Source organism: Acomys russatus, chromosome 21 (assembly GCF_903995435.1).
Source record: "Acomys russatus chromosome 21, mAcoRus1.1, whole genome shotgun sequence".
In the NCBI taxonomy this organism is placed as follows: Eukaryota; Metazoa; Chordata; class Mammalia; order Rodentia; family Muridae; genus Acomys; species Acomys russatus.
This window is the reverse complement of record NC_067157.1, coordinates 16,139,386-16,163,320: the sequence shown is the minus strand read 5'-3', so window position 1 is coordinate 16,163,320 and position 23,935 is coordinate 16,139,386. Positions and strand designations below refer to the sequence as shown.

General features: G+C 42.1%; 1 protein-coding gene across 1 annotated transcript in view; it reads right to left on the bottom strand.

Annotated features, from left to right (window-relative positions):
• Positions 1 to 5,076: 5,076 nt before the first annotated feature.
• The window catches only part of Dse (dermatan sulfate epimerase), a 53,554-nt gene continuing 34,695 nt past the window's right edge, over positions 5,077 to 23,935 (bottom strand). The window contains exons 3-6 of the mRNA XM_051164028.1: positions 13,764 to 14,017; positions 11,746 to 11,985; positions 9,078 to 9,285; positions 5,077 to 7,138 (exon numbers count right to left, since the gene is read on the bottom strand). Coding sequence (XP_051019985.1) covers positions 5,377 to 7,138; positions 9,078 to 9,285; positions 11,746 to 11,985; positions 13,764 to 14,017 — 2,464 coding nt within the window. The 3' untranslated portion in view covers positions 5,077 to 5,376. The remainder of the gene's footprint in view (positions 7,139 to 9,077; positions 9,286 to 11,745; positions 11,986 to 13,763; positions 14,018 to 23,935) is intronic.

Below are 23,935 nucleotides of genomic sequence, written 5' to 3'. Positions count from 1 at the left end.
GTCCTTCCAGTATCTTTTTCCTTCACTCTCCATTTCCCACCAACACTCCTGCTATGGCAATCTAAATTTAATCCCTGGAGAAAGAGGCCTGAAAAGAGAAATAACAAGACAATCCAGGAAAATGGCCTGAGGTGAAGTGAACACACAGGAAGTCATATTCTTGTATGACAGACAGGATTCAGACACATACATCATGACTGATCTTGACTCACCCTTTGTCTGGTCAACATTCCCACAAAACATGTCTTCAGTCAAATGCTTTGCCTATGAGCTGTGAAGGAGCTAATCGTCTCCTGCTTAGAACATGGAAACAGTCTCTAATCCTCCCCACCGGGCCCATCTACATTGAAGCCATAGCTGTCTTTGCAAGTCCTGTCGCTTAAAGAGAAAATTCCATAGTGTCTCCCCATTGTTTACAGTGAGTTCCAGTTAGAGGGAGACCGTCCCTTAGAGTACGGGATATGGAATGGTGTGTGTAGTTTGAATGCCCCCTCTAGAACACTTGATGAAATGTTACCACCATTGTAGATGCTCTTTGGCTACTTTGCGGGCTCTTCTTCTTCCTTCCACCCTTCTCTACCCTCCCCCCTTTCCCCCACCCTTTCAAACCCCTAACACTAGATAGGAGAGAAAACAGGATAGAAGAGAACGGAAAGAAATCCCTAAATAAAGTCAGGGGTCAGAAAAGGGACGATGTTATTGTAGGCTACTTCCTGCTGATTAGGGGCATCTTTGAGCAGGACTACTTAACCAAATGCGGCCAGCACCAACCAACTGCTCACTCCACCTCTCAGGGCTCTAGCTTTTATATATCCCCCCCGCCCCCTGCAGCCACCGCCAAAAAGTCCCCAGAATTCCAAATGTCACACAATTGCAGAAACTGTTTGCAGCTAGCAAAATTCTGTCCCCACCAGGCCAGGAGGCAAAGCATAGTCAGCTGCTACGAAGCAGCCTCATATCCCCACACCTGAGGTTAAAAAGAAAGCATGTTCTTACATTACTGCTCTTCAAAGAAGCCCCAAACTCCAAAATTGTCACTACATGCCATCCTGATGGCTTTGAGAAGAATGAGCCTCTGCAAAAATGTTAGTTATCAAGGATGCAGTGTGTGGTCCTTTTCCTCAGTTTCTTCCATTGCTTTTCCCCAAGATATGTGAGCTTTGGCCATGTCCTGTTGTGCCAAGAAAGTCCTCATGGTACACGGCATCAGGATCTCACAGCTGTGAGTCAAATGGACAGATACTGCTTATGATTTCCTCAGTTTATAGAATCATATTAAATTCAGCAGAAAACAAGCTAAGATGTGAGGGCATATCAAAGCCGCTTCCAGTTTTCAGAACAGGAAGATGTGTAAAATCATCCTCCATATACAATTTTCATACCATAAAAATTCACCTAAGCTCTCTCAGCAATGGATCATTATCATATCTCAGTTCTGCTGAGACATCAAAAAGTTTGAGTAGCTCTTGCTACAGAACAAAGTCTAAAGTCTTTAGCAATCCTTTGAAGACCAGTACAGAGTCTTCCCTATTCTCTGGTAATGTACAATGCTATCCCCTGCAAATAACAGCAAAACAGCTGGGGCTACTAGCAAAAAGACTCATGACTTAAACTTCATAATCTGTATGTTTTCAATGGTTGGGGTCAAACTCAGTGTTATACCTCATAATCCAAGCCTATCCTTCACTCTATGCAGGTGTACACCCATGTTATATCTACGACTATAGCCACGCTAATCTTGTTTTATAATTCTAAGTAAATATGTAGATTTAATTAAAAAACTATTATTAGTGTATGCATCTATGTCTGTATGTGTGTGTGCATGCATGTGTGTGTGTGTATGTATGCATATGCTGTGGCACACTTGAGTAGAAAACATTTTGAAGTTGGTTTTCTCCTTCCACCAGTATGCAGGTTCCTAGTACAGAGCAGACTCCAGGCTTGTGCAGTGAGTGCCTTTACCCACTGCACCATCTTGCTGGTCCTGAACTGACTTTTAAAGTTATACAGTGCTCATTCACTTGAATTTTCTTAAAACTTGGAGGAACCTCAGATTCTTTGTGTGTGTGTGTGTGTGTGTGTGTGTGTGTGTGTGTGTGTGTGTCTTACAAACTAATAGGAATTTCTCAGTTCTCACCTCTGCACATGTTCAAGGCCCATGTGGGTTACGGAATGTGTTCAAACCCAGCCAGAATAATTTACTCAGATCTTGTACCAAAATGAAAGAAGTCCTGGGGATCTATCCCAGAGGGGTAGCACATATCTAGCATGTACAAGGCCCTGGGTTCAAGCCCTACTGTTGAAAAAAAAATTTCCTTAGGAAGCCAGCAATTCATAATGTAAAACTTGCTTTAAAGTCTTATTGTCTGGTGTGCAAATACTGTTAAAACATTCTCTCTGGTAGTCTTGGAATGTGGCACTCAAAAATTATGACTTAAACCTCTGTGAAGGAATTAATAGTCTAGACAATACATTTTAATTATTAAATCAGTTCTAGAGTAAATTCTATCAGCTGTGGTGTGTGTGTGACAATATGCTCATGCATTTGAGTTTGGAGGGCCAACAGTTCACTGGACCTGGAGCTCACCCTTTTTGCTAGACAAGGGCTGGCTGGAAAACTCCGGGGAGTCATCCATTCCCACCTCCTCTGTGTCACAGGTATAGATGCTAAAGCCACTGTGGCTAGATTCTACGAGTGCTCAGGATTCAAACTCAGGTCCTTATGTACACACCCACCAGGCCATCTCTCTAGCCCAACTTTCTGACTTGTAACTTTACATAGGTAACTCTTTACATAGGTTTGACTGTTTTGGTGCTTACTATATAGACAAGGTTGGCCTTGAACTCATAGAGATCTGCCTGCCTCTGCCTTTCCAAGTCGCGAGATTAAAGGCATTCACTACCACACACGGTGACTTTAACAATTATATCCAAAGAATGTTTTCATAGCTTAAAAGCCAATCATCCATAAACACAGAATATATTGCTTTCACCACACAGATAACTATGTGATGTTCATATTTCCTGAGAGGCTGCCACCTAAAGTCCTGCTCAGTCCTGAACAACAGCTCATAGATTAGCCACAAACTGGAAACATTCCTTTCACTGTTAGCTGCATTGAGACAGAGTCCATATTGACGGCTCCGTTTCAAGGGAGATCTAGCATTGCTTTGGCTTAATTAAAGACACAAAGAGTTCCTTAGTTTGACCCAAGTATACTCTATCCCTGACATAAAACGTCTCATTATGAAAAGATCTGACTTGTTTTAGCATGATCTTTTTCTTGGTCACTTAAAATCATCTAAGAAGTTTCTCTTAAAATAAAATACTAAAGAATGGCACTGCTTATTAGAAGTGAGAAAACTCATGCAACGGATTCATTCATTTGAAGATGCAATATTAACATATTTGAAAAAGCTCCTTCAAATAGGAGGTCATGTTCTGGTTAAATAGGGTCATGCAATGGTGACTAATGCATCATCTAGCTTGAATACAATTTATTATTATTTAAAAGGAAAGCTAGATTTGGCTCTCAATTGGACTTTCCATCCTTGTTACAAACCATGCCTGTGTCTTGTGGCTGAGATCAGGTTTTCTTGGTAACCTCAAAGAGTAATCCAGCCCACCTCCCAACTCTTTAGAAAAAAAAAATCCTTTTTGGTCATTTGAGACAATTCATCTTTTTGAATGAGAAAGAGTAGAAGAGAGGAATGTTGGGTGAGGTTAAGTAAATGGACACTCTGTCAAATAAAGTAAGTTTAAATCCTAGTAAGAGCAGCTGTGCAGGGAAAGCATTGGTCTTTAAACAGTGTGCAATGACACCCTCCCTAGAGACAGCCAGAGAGGGACAGACTTATTTCTCAGAGATCAGATTCTAGGCTTGGGGCATAAGGGTAGCATTGCTCAAAGTGAAATTTAAATTTTCCTCATGCAAAATATTCATATTAGAAGCACCAAAAGGCGCTCGCAGGGCTTTCTTGGGGTTTGAGGCTTTGATGCTTAGTGCTCTTTCTATGAACACAGAAGGCCTAGGTAGGAGCAAGGCTGCTATTACAATTAGCTCCATAAATCAGTGAGCATGTCCTTATTCAAAAATGTATGCTCAATGCACTCCTGGTTTTCAAGGGAGAAATATATCAGACTCAAAAACACTATATGTAAGATGACTTATGCTTTTAGTCCAAGGGTAATAGCATTTTCCTCTGCTCAGGCAGAAAATGTGGACTACATTTCCAGCGTCTTATATTGCGGATAGCTCCTGAGGACTTAACTGCTCATAATTAGAGAAACTTTGTTTCACTTAGGCAACCAGATCTTGGATTCTGCTTAAGCTAGAGAAATATAAACAGTGAAGTTATGTTTTTCAAAAAACAAAAACAAAAAAACACAACCCAAAACAACCCCCCCCCCCCCCCCCCCGCCGCCCAAAAACCAAACAAATCAAGTAAGTTCCATGAATGAATATCCAAATAAAGCCCTCTCTTGGAAGATTCTGGAAAATGTAAATGCACTCTGAATTTAATAGAACACAGAAGAAACACAACAGCGGAGGGCAAATCATAATTATAATTGTTTATTTAGCAAAATAAACTTGAAGAAAGTTTTCTAGTGAAAACTTAAGAATTACACCAAAACTTTAGCCCCGTGTTCTTTGGTATTGAGATTCAAGATATAAAATAGTTTATTTTGAAAACTTTAGTCACTGGGTCTACAAACATTTTACATAAAAGGGAAAGATAATATGAAATTACCTGTTCTTGTATGATTTCTCAAAAATCCAGCAAATGTATAAAGCCATAAATTACACACCTGCATTTTCCAATACCATCAAAGAAAATTTCATTTGCACATGTTTTCCATTAAAAGGCATTTATGATCTTCCGCCATCATTCGATCATGCTTTTGAGTAGTTTCTAGGCCCTATAGTAACAGTTCCCATCATTGGAACTATGTGTGTCGATATGTTCCATAACACAGTATCTGGAGGCTTCAAACAACATCAAATTAATTATAATAAAGTCCAATTCTGCACGAATCATTTTTTGTTTATACTAACAGAAATATGACTTAAAGAATGGAATAGGTATTTTGTCTAACTGGAACTGGTCAGCCAGCAAAGCCAAACACTCCCAGAAACACTAGGGGACAGCCAAGTCTATTTTCACACCTTAGATACATCCTTTGTGAGTCCAATTGAGTTCTCTACATCCGTGTGTGTGTGTGTGTGTGTGTGTGTGTGTGTGTGTGTGTGAGTGAAAATGTCTTCCCTTAAATTTGTCCAATAAATCTGGGGGAGGAATTATAACAAATGGGGGGGGGGTGTCGATATATTTTCGCATGAACTCTCATGACCATAAGATGCTCATGACTTTGGTGTCAGCACTGGGACTGGGAACAGGAGGAATACAGCCACAGCAAGACACAGCTATCTATCAGGAGGACCGCATAGAGACACCTTTGGCCATGGAGGCTCTGAGCCCTCTGGAAATAAGTCAGTTGCATTGCCAACATGGCAAAGAAGATGGCGATGTTCAGAATCAAGAAGAGTCTGGTGTACGAGGCCGACAGTGAGGGGGCTCTGTTGCGACTTGTTGTCACCATCCGGCCCTGTCCAAAACCACCCTTCACAGAATCCTCGTTTTTATGTTTCTCGTACGTGACATCGGCAAAATCCAAAAGGTCTTTCATTTCTTCATCTTCATCTATGGGCAGTTCTCTTTGCGCCAAAATCTGAGCTTTCTGTCGAATCTTCTTCTCATTGACTTCGATCTGTGCAAAAATATCGGGGACGGCATCCACAAATTTATAATGCTTGCCCGCCCTTCGACTTTTCTTCGACTTGCCTCGCTGCTGCCGCTGTTGCTGGGATATGGCAAAAATCCTGTCAATTGCTTCCTCCGTCTGCCTCTTATCCGAAAACCTCAGCAGGCGCTCAGCAGTCTTCCTAAAGCTAGCTGTGTTCTGGACTCGGGACAGGATCTGCTTCTCGAGCAGCTGGAACACGGGCTTGAAACGCTGGAGATTCTTTTCCACAATAGCAGCATAATCTTTCACTTCAGGGACAGCTGTGCTCTTGATGGCCGAACTCTGGTCGAATAGAATTTTCCGACGATCTGCAATGACCTGCGCAAAGGCAGACTGCCCGGCGTTCTCACCTGTCCACAGGTAAGTTGCGTAGGCGTGTTCGCTGGTAGCTACGAAAACATCCAGGCGCTGAGGGTCTCCGTGGACGCTGAAGCTTTGAACGTCCACAGATGGGCCTATGAAGAGGTAAGCTGCCCTGGTGACGGGACTTCGCAGATGCATGGTGACATTCACATAATTCGTCCCATTGTAGGGATAGCCCCGAGGATATGTCACTGAGGCAAAGGTTGCCTTTTCACTATAACCAGTATCATCCATCCAGTACATTTTATAGAGACCATCCCGCTGCCGGATGAAAGCTCCGTGGACGCCATCTACTACTGTCTCCTCAAAAGGGACATCCACATTGTGGAAGAAACTAGCTGCTGTCTCCAGCGGGCTCTCCTCTCCCAAGTGTATCTGGTCTACAAGGAGGAGAAGCTGTGGGTGTAGAAGGATGAGATTCCGTTGAATGTTCTTCAGGTTGAGCAAGGGGTTATATGCTCCTACGCCTTCTCCCCGGATAAAAACAACCCCGTCTTTCTCCTCCGCTGCAACAACTCTCCCCTGACAGCTGGCTGCCAGGTCGTGCTTGTATTTCGACCATTTCGATGAACAGTCTTCTGTGACCTGACCCTCCCAGGGAGAAAAGCAGCTCTTAGACACAGCTGGAGAAAACATGAGGACGTTGTTCAAGAAGGTAAACTTGGGCCCATAGAGGGCCTCAGTGATGAATGGCACGCCATTGGGGGCAAAAGTGAAAGAGTTCTGGTCTGGATGCTCGTGGCCTGCATTGAAGTTTCTCCAGCCTTTGATCCAGTCTTTATATTTGTTTCTGTGGACAATGTCATATATTGCACGCCCCCCGAGTTTTCCTGACTTGAAGGAAAGGAAAGATCTGTTAATTTCTGCTGGTAGCGCACTTCCATAAGTCACGACACCCCAGTCTTCAAAATAATGCAACGTTGGGGTGCCAAAATCCGGAGGTGGGACCGACTTCAAGCTGGCATCATACCTGAAGGGATTAAGTTTTTAAAAATTAAACGGTTTTCTGATGGGAGGTAAAAGGAACTACCTAGAACTATTGATTTGGTTGCAAAACAGAATCTACGGGAGCCACCCAGAGCGGGGAGTATCACGAAACATTACCAGGTCAGCACGCACAAAGTCAAGCACCCGGGACTTCGAGGGAACACACCGCGTTACTCACGATCCTTGGCTGGAGATGGAAACATTCTTGGATATTCTTTACTTGGCAATTTCAGAGTTGCCACCCAAATCGCTGGGGCTCATAGATTTAAACATTTCCTCACAACTCTGGTCAGTAGGCTCCTACTCTAGAGAGCCCCACAATGGGGAGCCCCACATTAGAGAACCCCACATTAGGGTCTGGATCCTGACACCCAGCTGGACCAGCACCAAAGCGGCTCTACAGGCATTGATGCTCAGTCTGGATTCTGCTCCTCTGCCAAATGTTTTTTTCTTCTAAAACTGTAAACTAGGGTAGAACTTCACAGAGGAGACACAATGTACTGCGGATAGCATACCAAAAAATATAAATGGGTCAAATTACAAGAAACTAATAATGGCACATTTAAAAATTCTGGCTACTGCTGAGCCCAGAGCCAAAGGTTTTGCTTTGTTTTAATTTATGATAAGAAATAGCTTGTTTTTATTCATGCTCAATGTTCATTAGTGAAATATGATACTTAATACAAAAACGCTAAAGTGGTTAAGAACACAGATAATTATTTCTGATGAGCTAGGACAACTTCCTTGAAAAGTTCATGTGACACACTGCTCAAGAAAGAGGATGTGGACTCATTACTAGCTCACATGCACTTTTGCCCAGTGAACCAGTCCCCTGGAGTTATACTTGTCTTTGGTTTTCTCCGTTTCTAGAGTCTCCGTGTCGGGAGCTCGGTAATCTTCTCTGAGGTCTACTACAGTATTTGCTTAATTAAAGTAACATAACAAACATACATAGAACTGAATGAGGATCATCTCAGTTCTTAGTATGTTTGAATATTCTTACAAAGGCGGATTTTAAACTTCAGATTAATCTAACTCATATAGCTAGCTTGCTAGAATCTCTTGGTTGCTTATTTATGAATGAGTGGAAAAGCAACTGTGCAATTGTGCATATCCCTCAAAGGAGCAAAGGAATACTTGCATATAAATCCTTTAATTCAAAACAGGTTTTACAATGATGAGTAGTTACTCCTTGTTATTTTTCTCTTTGTCCGCATGAGGTGGGAGGAAAAGTCAAGAAAATTCTACAGAAGCTAATCTGGGGGTTCTGTACGCATTTCAATAGCTCTGGAAAACTCAATGATTTACTGTCGTTTTGATTTTAACTTATTTGTAGCCAACATAGTTGGCAATACTTAAGAGGGGTGGGGAGAGACCAAAGCTTCTTCTAGGCTTAAAAGATTACAACAAAAAGAATTACATGGTCTTTTTATTATCAAAGTGAACTTGTCAAATACTGTAAACACTTTGTGCAGCTGTGAAACTTGGGAATAGCTGTGCCATTACAGGATTATAATGCTCCATTTACCAAGACAAAACAAAATATTTTACTGATTTTTTTTGGGGGGGGGCGGTATGATCATCAGATTAATCCAGCCATAATTGTGAGGTTTCTCCTTCTACGATTTAAAAAATGAATGCTATACAATCTCAGCAAAGCAGGTGCATTTATGAAATTGCCTACGCTTAGGACATCTTTAGGACAAGAAAATCAAGAATGCAACTGGTAATTAGATCGTCAACAGGAAGAACTGGTTCAAACCGAGGTTTAGATGCTGATAAGAGCTGAGTTAAAGCTGTATCTATTTGGGTGGGATGGAGGAGGGGCTTTTAGGGTTTGCTTGTTTGTTTTATAGGGGGAAATAGTGCACAATGTGAACCTGGGTACCATTTGACTGAAAAGCCAGCTCAATATGTCATACCAGAGAAACTCTGTGTGCAGAGTGCACCAGCGCTGTCCTTTGGATGGTGTTCCTGGACCTTCCACCACACGGTTCTTTCTGATTTGGTCAGCCAGCCAGTTTCCACTGCCATTACGCATGACAAATTTATCCAGGAACACTAATTGGCTTTCTGGACCATAGAACCAGTTGTAATTTGAATCTGCAATGGCCACGGTTCTTTGAAACCCTGTGGAAAGAAGTTGGAAAAAAAATGAATTTAAAACTGCATTATTCCTATAAAGGTCCAAATAATGATCATCAAGCCTGTTTTAAAATTACAGTCACTAGTTTATCTTAGATAAAAGTAAACAAGACTGTGATGTTTGCGGCTCCGACACACCAATTTACCATAATGGCCCTGAAAGTGTTCTACTGTGTACAAGCGTGGCTCTGTTGTCGGTAGCAGATGAGATGCCACCTGTTAGCAGGTACACCCTTGCCCCTCCTTACTCTCCCATGTCCACACTATACATGACGATGCTTGCAGCTAGGACAGACACCGTCTTCTGCGGCTGTGGTCCTGAAGCTGGAGCGTGCACTGGGCTTCTCTGATGCTCAACTTTAATTCTAGGCCAAGATAAGAATGTAGGTGCTGCAGCTTGGCTTCCAATAAAGTGAAACTTATTGTGCATACAACGGAGAAGACAAACACCGAGGTCCCAGGGAAGCTGCTGCTAATATGGACTGCTCAATTAAAGGAGGAAAAAAAAAAAAGTACAAGAATCATGGAGCCAGGTGTCATTGCTGGAGTCTGGGAGGAAAATCAAAATCAAATTCATATATCAGAGCAGAAAGGAAGGGTTTTTTTAGTATAATATCAACCATAGCAGAGAGAGGGAAAGAGAGAGAGAGAGAGAGAGAGAGAGAGAGAGAGAGAGAGAGAGAGAGAGAGAGAGAGAAAATAAAATAAAATCAGAATTTCTTCTCAAGTGCTACCATGAATGTATTTAGAGCTAGTAATTTGATTCTTAATAGCTTAATAAGCAATATTCTAATATAATTGTATTATAAATTATGTATGTCAAAACTCTTACGACAAGTTCCTTAAAACCAGAGGACACATTCGTCTTTAATTCTCAAATTGCCCATTACAATACCTGGCTTAGAAATGCTCTGTAAGTTTGATGCATTAATAAGCACGATAGCTAAGATCCTGCCCACCCCTCCACCCCTGGAAATGTATTCCTACAGTCTTTTCCAGCTTAGGAAATGACCACACACACGCACACTTATAGCAGCCCCAAGCCCTGACAGAGATTGCTGTGAGATCTCAGTGTGTATACCCATCCTCAGCTAGCTGTCTCCACTCACGTAGTTCAGAAGCCCCTTCCTGGGGAACAGTGCCGTCCACAGTGCGCAGACGACGCAAGCGAGACAGACTCCCACAGACATGCCCTTACACCACGTTAATCTAGATAACCCTTCATTGAGACTCCCTTAGCACTGTACCAAGGTGACAAAACTGTTATGGTTTAAATATGGAATGTCCACCATAGGCTCATATGTTTGAATACTCAGTCCCCAGCTGGTTTCAGTGTTGCGAGCAGTTATGGAACCTTTAGGCTTGCTGGAAGAAGTATGACACTGGGGACAGGCGTTGAGGCTTTATAGTCTGGTCCAGTTTCCTGGTCTCTCTCTCTCTGGCTCTTTATGCAGATGCAGTGCTATCAGCCAGCTTCCCTCTCCTGCTGCCTTGTCTTTTCTGCCATGATGGACTTGATCCCTCGGAAATTATTTAAAGCCAAAAGACCTCCTTTTGTAAGTTGCTTTTTGTCAGGGTATTTTATCATACATAGTAACAGAAAATAAATTAGGACATTAACCACTAGAATCACCAAAAATTGCTTTTCCCAAGGGGGCGGGGGATCCACCCTAATGAAAATTTACCTCCTAAATTTTCTACTTTTAATCTTGCTTTATAAATAAAGAGAATTATAAACATGTCTTAGAAATGAGTAAGTTATCAAATCATATAAATAATTATTCACATTTTTAGATACACAATGACATAGCAGTATGTCACTACAGTTTTATAACTTTTTTTGTTTTGATCTCTATACTCTATGCCATTTATTTCAATACAACACTTAATCAAATTTGTACATCATGATATTTCATTGTGGTTTTATTCCTTTTTTCTTCATTGGATGTTAGGGATTGATTAAAACCTGGGTCTTATCTATGTTTAGCTAGCATTCTACCAAAAGAAAATACCAAGCTTCAAATATAAACTGTATATATAATATACTATTCATTTCAAATCTTTATAGTTTAAATGAAAATGCTTAAAACAAAAATCTACAATAGTCTTAAGTATGGATCCTAGAAAAAGAAGTGGAATGCAATCAGTAATGTTTATAACTTGTTAAGGTCCATGAAAATGAGTTTATGCTACCAAGCTTAAATATATAATGAAAGTACTGTGGAGGGTTAGAAATTGTACTTGATTCATCATGTTTCAAATAAAATACTGAATTTGCACATCCTCATGATAGCTCCCCCAAAATTTAATGTCTTAAATTTTTCTTGGGTGAAAAAGAAACTTTAATTTCAGTAGACAAGGTCTACCCCCAGAAGCTCAGTTCTTTGTCCACTATAGCTCATATTTACAGCAGAAATGACACAATATTTTCCCTCTGTACTATACCTGGCAAGATGGTCCTATACATAAAGGCAAAGTGTTGCTTAAGCCATGGGTGGCCAAAGTGGTTGATGTCAAAGTGCCTCTGAACGAGAAACATGTACTGGAACAGGGATCTAGTGGTGTAGCTGCCGTACGCAACTCCTTCATAGAGGGAGCCATCTGTTACCTCTCGCAGCAAGACCAGAGACTTCTCCATGATGGTCAGAACTTGCTTGGTCCACAAGTAGGCCTCTTGAAGGTACCCTGAGGGGGAAAATAGTGAGTAAAGGCTGAAACGGAATGTGAGTGAAAACATGGCCAAACAAAACCCTACAAGTAATCCAAGTAGCTTATACGATTACAAATTACAATTTATAATGCTCTTATTTGTTAACATAATAAAATAACATCCTTTTCTAGTTTGCCCATGATGCAAGCTAAGAAGTTTTTTTAAGATTTGCTATTAAATTATTAAGTATTATTTCATGTTTATATTAAATATCATTATATATTAAACATAGCAAATATTAAGTGTTTGCTATAAAATATTAAGTGTTACTAGCAAATAGGCCATTTTTTAATTAAACAAACAGATAGCCTTCAGTGAAGATCAGACAATTTTCCAATTTTTAATAAACAAAAGTGATACACACATTTCATCTACACAACCTGCATGGAACTTTGGTGTAAGCTTTCCTAAAAACTTCTTTGAATATGTTTTTCTGTTTTTGTTTTTGTTTGTTTTTGTGGAAGTTCATCACGTTGCCAAACTTCCAACATTCCTAACAACTTGCAAAAATACTATAAACGGCAGAGTTACTGTTCTCAGCTTGTCCTATCACAGAAGACCACTCTTATTCTTTGGTGCTTTCAGACCTCACAGAATGACCAGGTAGAAATCTAATCATGAAACGAGTCGGCTGCGAATCTGAGGCGGGCAAGGGTGAACTGCGCGGCTGCGTTCAAGTGCTCCTTCCCAGGATCACGTTATTGAATTCTTCCACTGCTTACAAAGTCTTTGGATGGAGAAATGCGAGCTCTCTGGAATGCCCACACTTGGGAAGCAGTAACGCCTACCGCTAGCCTACGTTCCCAGCCATATAAAATGCTCTTGGGCAATATAAGCACAGCTTCGCTTATTCTAAATCCCCAAGTTCCAGTGATATATTCGGTATTCTAACAATTTACTGGGATCTTAGAGCCACTTTCTCTAAAGTTTCACAGATTCCCACAGAGGTCGTAACTAAACTAGAGTTACAAGAACAACGTGAGCAATCGTGTGACATATTAATGCAAAGTACACAAGCCACAAAAACCTGGCCTAAATGATCTAGAACTAGCTGTTCTGAGGGGTTGTGTGTGTGTGTGTGTGTGTGCGTGTGTATGTGTGTGTGTGTGCGCGCGTGTGCGTGCGTGCGTGCGTTTGTGTGTGTGTGTGTATTTGGGGAGGGGGAGCAGTTGTATTTGGTTCATACACATGCATGCTAGGAATATACATTTCAGACTTAAAACCTGCTAAGCTGCCAGGTGTGGTGACACATGCCTTTTAATCTCAGCACTCGGGAGGCAGAAGCAGGTGGATTGCTGTGAGTTCAAGGCCAGCCTGGTCTACAAAGGGAGTCCGGGACAGCCAAGACTGCACAGAGAAACCCTGTCTTAAAATAAATAAATAAATTAATTAATTAAAATCAAATCTGCTAAGCTTTAAAAACTTGTTTATTCCGGGTTGACAATCTTCCACTGTCAGAATTCTCCAGAAGACCGAATGTTTATCCTGACCCTGTGTTACAGGGCTATGATCCGGGGCAGTTATTGGCTGGCACTAGGGAAACCTATAGAACAATACAAGTAGCCGGAATTTACAGTTACATGTCCTTAGTTACCTCCAAGATGGCCCAGAGGCGCCTTCATCTTTGGGCTTAAATAGAATCCAAGTACAAACATGTACCTAGGGACAGTCAGAAAAATGTGATTCCACTGTGGCAGCTGACTGACACACTGGCTCTGGCAACGCCCTGGCTGTGCTGGGATCACACACGCACCTTGGCTCATCAGGACGAGGCTTCCAGTCAGTAAGGCCATGCAGTTGGTGGGCTGGTGGTTATGCAAATACTGGAAGCCCCAGCCTCTCCTGTACGAAGTCTCATACATATAGCCCGAGGCATTGGCGATCACTTCCAGGAACGTCTCCTGCTGGGTCTTGCTCAGGTAGTTGTAGAGGAAGTCATAGGCAGTGGCGAAACCCACCAGGGAGTGGGCAAGCGGGACCTCATCCCAAGGGGCATCTTTCACCAACCTGTAAAAGAAACACCATCCAGAAGTGAGTGCTGGCCTCACCATTCTTCACAAAGCACACAAATGAAGACATAATCTAAGAAGTCTAAGGGCACACAGTGCACCTTAGGCTCCAGCACAAAGCCGGCCGGTCTCATGTGAGTATTAGAGTCAATGCTGCTCCCCCAGACTTCGGGATATATCTAGACTTTTAAGGTTTGTTTGTTTGGGCTTTTTGTTTGTTTGTTTGTTTTGGTTTGTTTGTTTGTTTTGGTTTTTTGAGACAGGGTTTCTCTGTGTAGCCTTGGCTATCCTGGACTCCCTTTGTAGACCAGGCTGGCCTTGAACACACAGCAATCCGCCTGCCTTTGCCTCCCGAGTGCAGGGATTAAAAGGCATGCACCATCTGCATTTTCTTTTTAATTTAGGTTTTCCATTCTTTCTTTTCTTCTCTTCTCTTCTCTCTCTCTTCTCTCTCTCTCTCTCTCTCTCTCTCTCTCTCTCTCTCTCTCTCTCTCTCTCTCTCTCTTTCTCTCTCTCTGTGGTTTTGGTTTTGGCTTTTCAAGCCCCTGTGTAGCCCCTGGCTGTCCTGGAAATTCGATCTGTAGACCAGTCTGGCCTTGCACTCACAGAGATCTGCTGGCCTCTGTCTCCTGAGTGCTGGGATTAAAGGTGTGCACCACCACAGGCTAGCTAGATTTTCCATTCTCGGTGAGAAACAGAACAGAGTATCCAGAAAAGAACATGTAGTGATAAGGCAGCTCAGTGCTCACCCTTCCTTTCTACATGATGTTTTTAAGGTTGCCCTGTGAAAACAGCTGAACAAGCTATTGGCTATCACTTCCCTCAGCAGGTCAGCGCGAAGGTATGGTGGCCTACCACATCACAGTCTGCACAGAATGACAAGGTCAATACCATGAAGAGAAAAGTGGCTTAAACACTGATGAGACTAGCTTAGAGATAAGGGGAAGTGGTCTTGGTGTGGCCTTACCGTGTTACCCTGTCAGAATTTCAATGATCCTCCAAAATACAGTCCCATTGTGTTTTGATTACATTGTGTGTGCGCCCTGTAGTAGAATTTAGGTCTTACAAGAGCAGGGGTCTTTTCGTTATTGCATTCACAATTGGATCCTCAACCACAGAAGTGTACAGAGCAATCTGTAGCACACAGACTACTCTCAATAAATAGTTTTTACAAAGAAAGGGAAAATGAAGGAACTGATGGATAAAACCAGGCCATACTGCTTACAGTGATTATGTGGTCTTTATGAAACCAGGAATTTGGCTGGATCTATAATAATCTCACCATTCTAGTTAGGTAGCCTGGTACTAAAAAGACAAAGATTGATGAGTTTTTTACACATTTGATCATACCAGAAAACGATGCCTTGCTGGGCAGTAATTGTGAACACCTTTAATCCCAGCTCCGTGGAGGCAGAGACAGGTAGATCTCTGTGAGTTCAAGGCCAATCTGGTCTGCAGAGTGAGTTTCAGGAGAGCCAGGGATACATAGAGAAACCCTGTTTCGAAAAACAAAAGCAAACAAACGAATGCCTGTCTGTGGAGATTCAGCTTGTCAGCATTGTACTGCTTGAAAACAGATCCCCTGCTTCTAGGAAAACAAAGACAAAACCAAATACACAAAACTCAAGACTACACTGTTGCCATGGAGTTGGTAACAAGTTCTTCATTGGCTCATGGTTCCTGGTGAGGGTGACCTGTCACATTATTTGTTGCCCAGCTTTGTGTCATTGTACCACATAATGATGTCTCTATAAATAGCAGTGCATACATTCTAGCCACAATGGTGCAGATGTCTGTAGCTTGGTATCACCTGTCAAGACCTTACACACCTGTGTAAACAGTGATTTTACTGTTATAAATAGAACACAGGATACAGTTTCTAACCTTTATAAAATATTGCAGTATTAATTTATTTTAAATCTTCTAGGTCCTGGACATTGAGTTTGCTCCTTTCAAGCAGTTTCCAACTCACCCAAACACACCAACAGATAGAGAGTACATGGCACCTTCTTTCTGGTTCATCCCAATATTGTTTTCAAAGCTGGCCTGTAATAGCTGTATGTCTAAAAATTTATCTAAGTCAGCGGTTCTCAAACTGTGGGTCAAGATCCCACACAGGGGTTGCATATCAGATATGTATATCACGATTCATCCATAACAGTAGCAAAGTTACAGTTATGAAGCTGCAGTGAAGATCATTTTATGGTTGGGGTCACCACAACATGAGGAACCGTAGTAAAGCGTCGCAGCGTTAGGAAGGCTGACAATTGCTGCTGTAAATCTTTCTTCTACAGTCTTACCCAACCTCAGCTACAAAGAACAACCATAGGACTGTTCTTTTATGGTCATGGAAAAGCAAAAGAAGTTTGCTCTTAGCCCATGGAAGAAGCTAGAAAAAACTGTTACTCAACGTGATCTGGGCGGTGGCTAATGAATATATTGGAGCACTGCATTGGAGCATCTCTGTGAGTGGCGAATCATTAAGAAAACAAGCAGACAGTTACACAATTTCTTTCACCTTAGAATATATTTATATGTATACACATTCACCCGTCTTCTGAGGCGAGTCAAAGCCTATTATCTGAATATGGGTGTTGAGGCGGAGTTTGATTGCCCCTTCCTGCAAAGCACACATAGGCCTCGTCACAAGCCCCAGCTTTGCTTTCTTTACACTAGAGGGAGACACTACGGATGTTGTGGAGGAATGCAGACTCCTTCCAGATATCAAAGTTTCCCCTCAGCATTTACAACTCTCAACCACACTAAATAATGATAGTAGTGCTTTTAGAATAAGCTTTTCGGTTGGCTTTAGAAGCATTTCTTCCTTTCCTGAATTCACATTTCAGAGATTATCAGATGTATATCATTATCAGAATGTCATGACACTTCAGGAACCAGGTATAAAAAGCAGCCATTGGTGCTGGCTCAGAGCATATAACACTCTCCTGATAAAATTGGGGCGAATAAACCAGATTCATTTTTTTTTATACTGTACACCTAAACAAGTCAGACTGAAAACAAACACCAACAAATACTCAAAATAACAACAGTATGATACTACACTCATGGACAAAAAAGCCTTTCTAACGTCAGCATACAGCAACAGACTTGGCTATAAAAGAGAATTAAAAGTTCTTCCTCATGTTCACTAGATTTTGTACTGTCACTGACTTTTATGGAACTAGCATAGTTTTAGTGTAGAGACAAAGAAGAATATCCATAAATATCTGAGCAGATTACTGAAATACTTTTCAAGCACATCTGGGAAGCCATCATTCATGGCGTCTTAGAAAGCAGACACTCTGGGCAGTGGTGTCACACGCCTTTAATCCCAGCACTCAGGAGGCAGAGCTAGGCAGACAGCCATGAGTTCTAGGCCAGCCTGTCTACAGAGCGAGTTCCAGAATAGCCAGAGTAGCACTGCTAAACAGTGTCTTAAAGAAAGGAAAGAAAGCATATGCACAAATTAGGAGAGGAGGGGCACAGTTGAATTCATAGCAACTATTTCATTTCTACAACTACTTAATATTAGCACAGACGCTTGAGATAAAGGAAGTTAGGCATTTCAATTATTAATTCATCAACATAACTAATAACTATTATTACTCAACAATAGATAAATAAGTATGGGTTTCCCTTTCCCCACATCTGTGCCAGCATTTGCTGTTATTGGTTTTCTGGTTTTTGTGTGTTTGTTTGTTTTAAGATTTATTTGGGCTGGAGAGATGGCCCAGCAGTTTAGAGCACTGGCTGCTCTTCCATAGTCCTACTAACACTGTTGTGAGTCGTTTTATTTTTGTTTTTGTTTTCTGAGACAGAGTCTCTCTGTCAGACTGACTGCTCTGAAACCCACAGTGTAGAATCAAGCTGAGTTTGAATTCACAGAGATCCTCTTGCCTCCGCCTCCTGAGTGCTGAGGTTAAAGGAGGGCACCACCACGACACATTCCAAGCCAAGGCCCTACCACACCTTACTGTTACCCCGGGAAAGCTTCTATGTCTCCACAGAGCTGTAAGGTAAATCAGTGAAGGTTGTAGCAGGTTTTTTTTCAAATGTCATTTATACAAAACCAACAGAAAAATTTGTTCTTACATAAGAATAGACAGTCAATGACTTTAAGATATTTGAGTAAATTCCATGAATAGAAAAGAAACCCAAATGATGAGTATATTTTCAGAGAAATTTAATTACACAATTAGAACAAAACAAACAAAAATAGGCCCTTAAGAAGAAAATTAGCAGAGTAAGCTCACAAGAAAGATTGGAGGAAGCTGAAGAAGAAAATTGACAGAATAAAAGAAAGGACACAAGAGGAAAGAAGAAATCCAAATACACCAAGAAATCTTCCTAGAACTCAAGGGCCTAGGATCCCATATTAAAAGCATCCATTGCCAGCCAAATGTAGGTCTGAGCACAGGCCCATCCCAGAGCAGAAAGATCGTCCTGAAGCACAATGCTGGCTGTGGAGAAAGACACCAAGTGTGTCAGAATGAAATACTGGGCTGCACCAACACATCTGGAATAAGAATGGCAGTAGACATCTCAACAGCCACACTGGAAGCTACAATACAATGAGACCAAGCCGCCAACCTCACATTCAATGTCCAGAGTATCATTATGTATAATCAGAGTAGAAAACACACACACACACACACACACACACACACACACACACACACACACACACTTCCAACGTCTCAAATCTCTTCCTCACAAATCCTTTCTCTAAAGCTCCTGGAGTAACTGTCTATCCAAATTAGGGTGTGTATCAAAAACAAAGAAAACTGGGCTACGAAACAAGGAGGACAACATGAGAGACAGCAAATAAGGCAAGAGTAACTCAACAGAGCCAGTGCTGAAGGGATCCAACGCAAGCCAAAGGCTGTGGCAGCTCCTTCAGGGTCAGCTACTATGAACACATCTCAAGAATGTCTTGTTTGGAGCTGTGCTTAAAGATGGCTCAGTGGGGAAAGAGCAGGAATGAGGGTGTGAGATAGGGCCCCCGCTTTCCCTGTGTAAAAAGCATAGTATGCACACTTATGTCCTCAGTGTTGGTGGGCCAGAGAGAGGCAGAGCCCTGGAGCTCACTGGCCTGCTGGTCTAAGTGAAATAGCAACTTCTATGTTCAATGAGAAACCCTAGCTCAAAAAAAAAAAAAAAAAAGGAAAATTCCTGAGATCAACTTCAGGCCTCTCCACATATACTGCAAGCAAGTACACCTGCACACACATACATATACCACATAACAAAGAATGACTGTCTTGCTTAAAAGACCTGCAAGAAGATTTACAAGATGGCCGAAGAATGTCTGGCTTGTAATTTGTAGTTAAGTATATAATGGAAAACTAAGCAATATTTTAAAAAATTATTTTAAAGCTGTTGTCATCCTCAGAACAAAAAAAAATTGCATAAAACTGGAAAATAGAACATAGAATAGATTTTGCTTTATTAAAATATGCGCACACCATCGTAAACACTTTAAATTGTAATATAAAATATGAGCGATATTGCAAATTAAAAAGGTATGTGGGTTGTTTTTACCTGGATAAGAGACCTGGATAAGGATGTGAGAGATGTGTATATTGTCTTACGATTTTCTGTAACCACCTGACAGAGAGAGAATGGCAGCAGAGCCTACAGAAGGGAGCAACCACCACACACACTGTGTGCTCACATTTCCGGCCTCTCAGACTGTGGGAGAATACATTTCTGTTGTTTTAAGTGATTTATCTACTCTGAGGTACTTAGTTACAGCAGCAAGAATACATCACTTGAAGGAGAGTCTGGCCTTGTAGCTCTTAGAGCCGGTCCATTCTTTCTTCCTGTGGCTGTCTGACATTTGGTTATTGCCCTATTTAACGTGTGATCCATTAACATGGAAAAAAAAAAATAAGAACCAACAACATAGGACAATCCGAGGCAATAAGAGTTGATTTTTGATTACAGAAAAAATTGTAATCAAATTGATAAATATTTCTCAAAATACCATATTGGTTATATTTCTGTTGTTGTGATAAAATACCCAACAACAACAACAACAAAAAAGCAACTTAGAGTGGAAAGAGTTTATTTGAGGGCACAGTTCTAGGTAATAGTCCATCACTGTGGGGAAGTCAAGGCAGGATCTGAAGCAGTTAGCCACAGTCAAGAGCAGAGAGAAATAAGTGCATGCATACTCCCTTGTACTTAGCAGCCTTTCCACACCTTTTCAGTCCAGGACCCAAACCTAGGGAAGGGTAACACCCACAAGGGATGGGTTTTCTCAGCTCAGTTAAAGCAATCAAGATGGTCCCAAAGACAAGCCCACAGGCCAATCCAATCTAGACAATCTCTTATTGAGACTCCTTTCCTATGTGGTTCTAGAGGGTACCACATCGAAAGTTAAAACTAACCACCAAAATACTAGCCCCAGAGTGAAGTGTCCCTTAGAGTGCAAGCGTGCAGGGAGTAGAACTGTACCTCCTCAGGACGCCCTCTCAGAAATGGCATAGTTGTCTGATACTCCCGCTTTAAAAGGCATTGTCAAAAAAATCTTTCTTTTACAAGATGACTTTTAATGGTTTTGCTAAAGTGGTATACAAAACCTCATAAAATCTAGGCAATGTCCTTATTAACCACAGACTCACTGCACAGAGTGGAAAGAAAACAGAGAGGTGCAGACGAAAGTACTGATGGAAACTTAGTTTAAAATGAGCAAAGATGGGGCCCGGTGTTGCTCAGAGGTAGAATGCTGTTCTGCAAACCCCAAGGTTACATTCTGAGCATCTACCCCCAACACACACACTCACCCTCCAGAGAAAGAGCAGACTAAAGCCGGATGTGGTGGCACATGCTTGCAATGGCGGTACTTATGGCAAAGGCAGAAGGATCACTTCAGAAGTTCAAGAGGAAACTAGAAACAGTGTGATGTCTCAGGTCCCAAAACAAAGCAAAGAACAGAGTAAAATGATTGTCTATCTGTCTGTTTGTCTGTCAGTGAGCGCTCTCTCTCTCTCTCTCTCTCTCTCTCTCTCTCTCTCTCTCTCTGTGAGTGTGAGTGAGTGTGTGTGTGTGTGTGACTCAGACCACCATTTCTTGACTTGGATTGTAGCTGCCACATATATTGTTAATTTAGTGCTCTTTTATTTTACAGTGAAAGGGCCACACACGCACACATACCAGATCATGCTGTTCCATGAAACCCTTCAATGTCCTCATGGTAGTCTTACGAATAATGTTCAAGCTGCCTCCGACTCCAAACCTCACAGCTGCCCTCTCGTTCCTTAAAAGCACTGTGCTTTTTTGCATTGCCAGCCAGCTGTGCATCAGCCACGTTTGCCTGGGACAGCCAAGCATGGCTCCCTCCTCCCATCACTTGGAAGATTTATATTTTTATTGTTGTTGTTGTTCTTGTCCCAGGTAAAAAGTCTTCCCCCAAGCTTCAGACCCCAGCCAGCACCTCACAGGTCTTCCCACTACGCTGAAGCTGGTTGGTGATACTGTTATTTGCATCAATCCTGTCCATTGTTTTTTTATCTTCTGTGTAAACCAAACAACCCTAGGCAAGACAGATGTATAACTCATGCTTACATTTCTTTATGTCTGAAAGTTAGCATTTTGTCTTTGTTGATATAAATTTGTAAAACAGTAAACATGAACGCGGCCCCTGGGGGCTCTCCACACAGACCCTACAGTCCATGGACCTCTCTATGCAGCTGCAGCATGGACATCTGCCACCATGTGGCTGTCCAGACTCCTTTCACCAACCGTCCACTCTCCTTTATGCTCCTGGTTAGGGGTCCCCAAAACTTGTCCAAGTTTTCCTTCTCTGGCACAGGTGAACTTTTTAAAAAAACAAAACAAAACAAACCCCTGCAGCTTTAGAGCCTTCTGCAGGAAATGCTTCAACTTGGTGAGCCAGTACAACTGCAAGAACATACTTAGATCAACAGTGTTTTCATGAACTCACCGAACCCTCTAAACTACAATATGAGACAAACATAATATTTATCTCCAACTTACAGAACAGGAACTGATCTAGGGAAGCCAAGTAACATGTTCAGGGCCCCAGAGCTTGGATACAACATGACGTGTGGCTCTACATTCCTAGCCCTTCCCTGCAATGATGTAACAACTGGCCACTGTCTAAAACCGGTCTCTTTACAATTGGAAGGAGGTGGTTTTAATATGAACACATATAAGATGATGGCCTCCAAGGCTCAAGGGTTCTGGGAAGAGAGAATAGTGAGTGGAAGAGCAGCACTACAAAGGAAAGCGAACCCAAGACCCTGGGAAGAAACAGAGAGACGTCGTCCTACCACCTCTGTGTAGACCAAAGGTCCAGTGTCCCTGTGATTACAAGCCAACAGAATAGACCACCAGCTGGGGACAGGTGGCTCTGCAGAGTGGAAATGAGGTCAAATATGTATGAGAAGCCACAGTGTGCAAGTCGCCGAATTACATTCACACCCACACAAAGACTCAAGATTTCTGCTCTTGGCAAACCTGGTTAGTCGTTCAAAGAAAAAAATCACTTCCTCCTTTGGGGCTACTTAGTGGTGTTCGTGGTTCAGAAAGCCATATTAGGTTCCCTGGGCCCTTAGAAAATATATAGGGCAATGAGGAAGCCTGACACATAAACCAAAAGTTACATTTCCTATGGTGCATCTGAAGGCAGCAACAGGGTAGAGGCAGAGCCCAGAGGTTTCTGAAAGAAGTTCCTTTGGGACACACTCATGGTCAAACAACCAAATGTGTGCTCTAGTTCTTAGCACAGCCCAATATGCTGAATTAAAAAAAAAAAAAAAAAATCAGCCATGAGGACTGCAGTAGGTGCAGGAGTGGGTACATGTCTGATAGGCCTGGAAGGAATGATGTGGGTGGTTCTGGCTCCCTGGACATAGACAACTTACTATTGCTTAGGTTCAGGGCAGACTTGAAGATGTCAGGTCAAGCAGTCGCAGGGGACAGGACAATATCAAACAGTCAACAGAAACAATAAAATCACAAAATGCTTAAAACACAAAAGATAGAAAAGCTGCTCACTCCGGATGGGCGTGTTTTTGTGGTGATGTGCAGGTGTCAAGGACGAAGGTGTTTGTTTTTGCTTCAGTCTTGTTTTAACCTCTCTAAAGGACTTCTTAAAGTGCTTGCTGTCATTCAGTAACCACAAAACCAGCCTCAACAAACTGCATTCAAGAGTCAAGAAAGAATAGGGGGAGGGAGAGGGGGAAGTGACTGAGGGCAGAGCAGCAGGAGGTGTGCAGGGCGGAGGACCATGAATTTGTAAGTATCAGGAGCTGTAGTGAGGAGGCTCTAAAACCAATAAACACCAAGATACTCGCCAAGGATTTGACTGTCAGCTTCCCACAGTAATAATAAAATGCCTCACAAAAATCACCTCATGAAAAGGAAATAATTAACTCATAGTTTCAGTTTACAGTCTGTCACTGGCCCTACTGTTCTGACCTGTGGTGAAGGAGGAGAACATTATAGTGGAAACTATGAGGTAGAGTGTCCGCTTCATGTCTGCTCCCCCGCCCCCTTGGGGTATCCAGGCTCACTGTGTACTGCACCTTACTGGACAGGAAGGAGGGAAGTTTAGCTGGGACAGGTGGGTGCAGTGCAAGATCCCGGTCGGTGGTGAGTGCTCGAGAATCAGCCTTCTTGGGAGACGGCTCATTTAATTGGGGGGCGGGAGGACGACAAAGGTTATTTAAACTTTTGGGGAGTGGGTAGAGATTTTGGGGATGAGTGTACATCATTGGCCAGGGTCAAGGTGCTGGGAATGCCTTATTTGCATAAAAGGGAATTCCAGCTGCTTGGAGGACACGACTTTATAAAGAGAAAGTTTAACCTGTAACCCACCCTTGGAATCTAAACTGTGGTGTTCATTCCCCTCCCCTCCTTGACTGATGTCTCTTTTCCTCACTCCCTC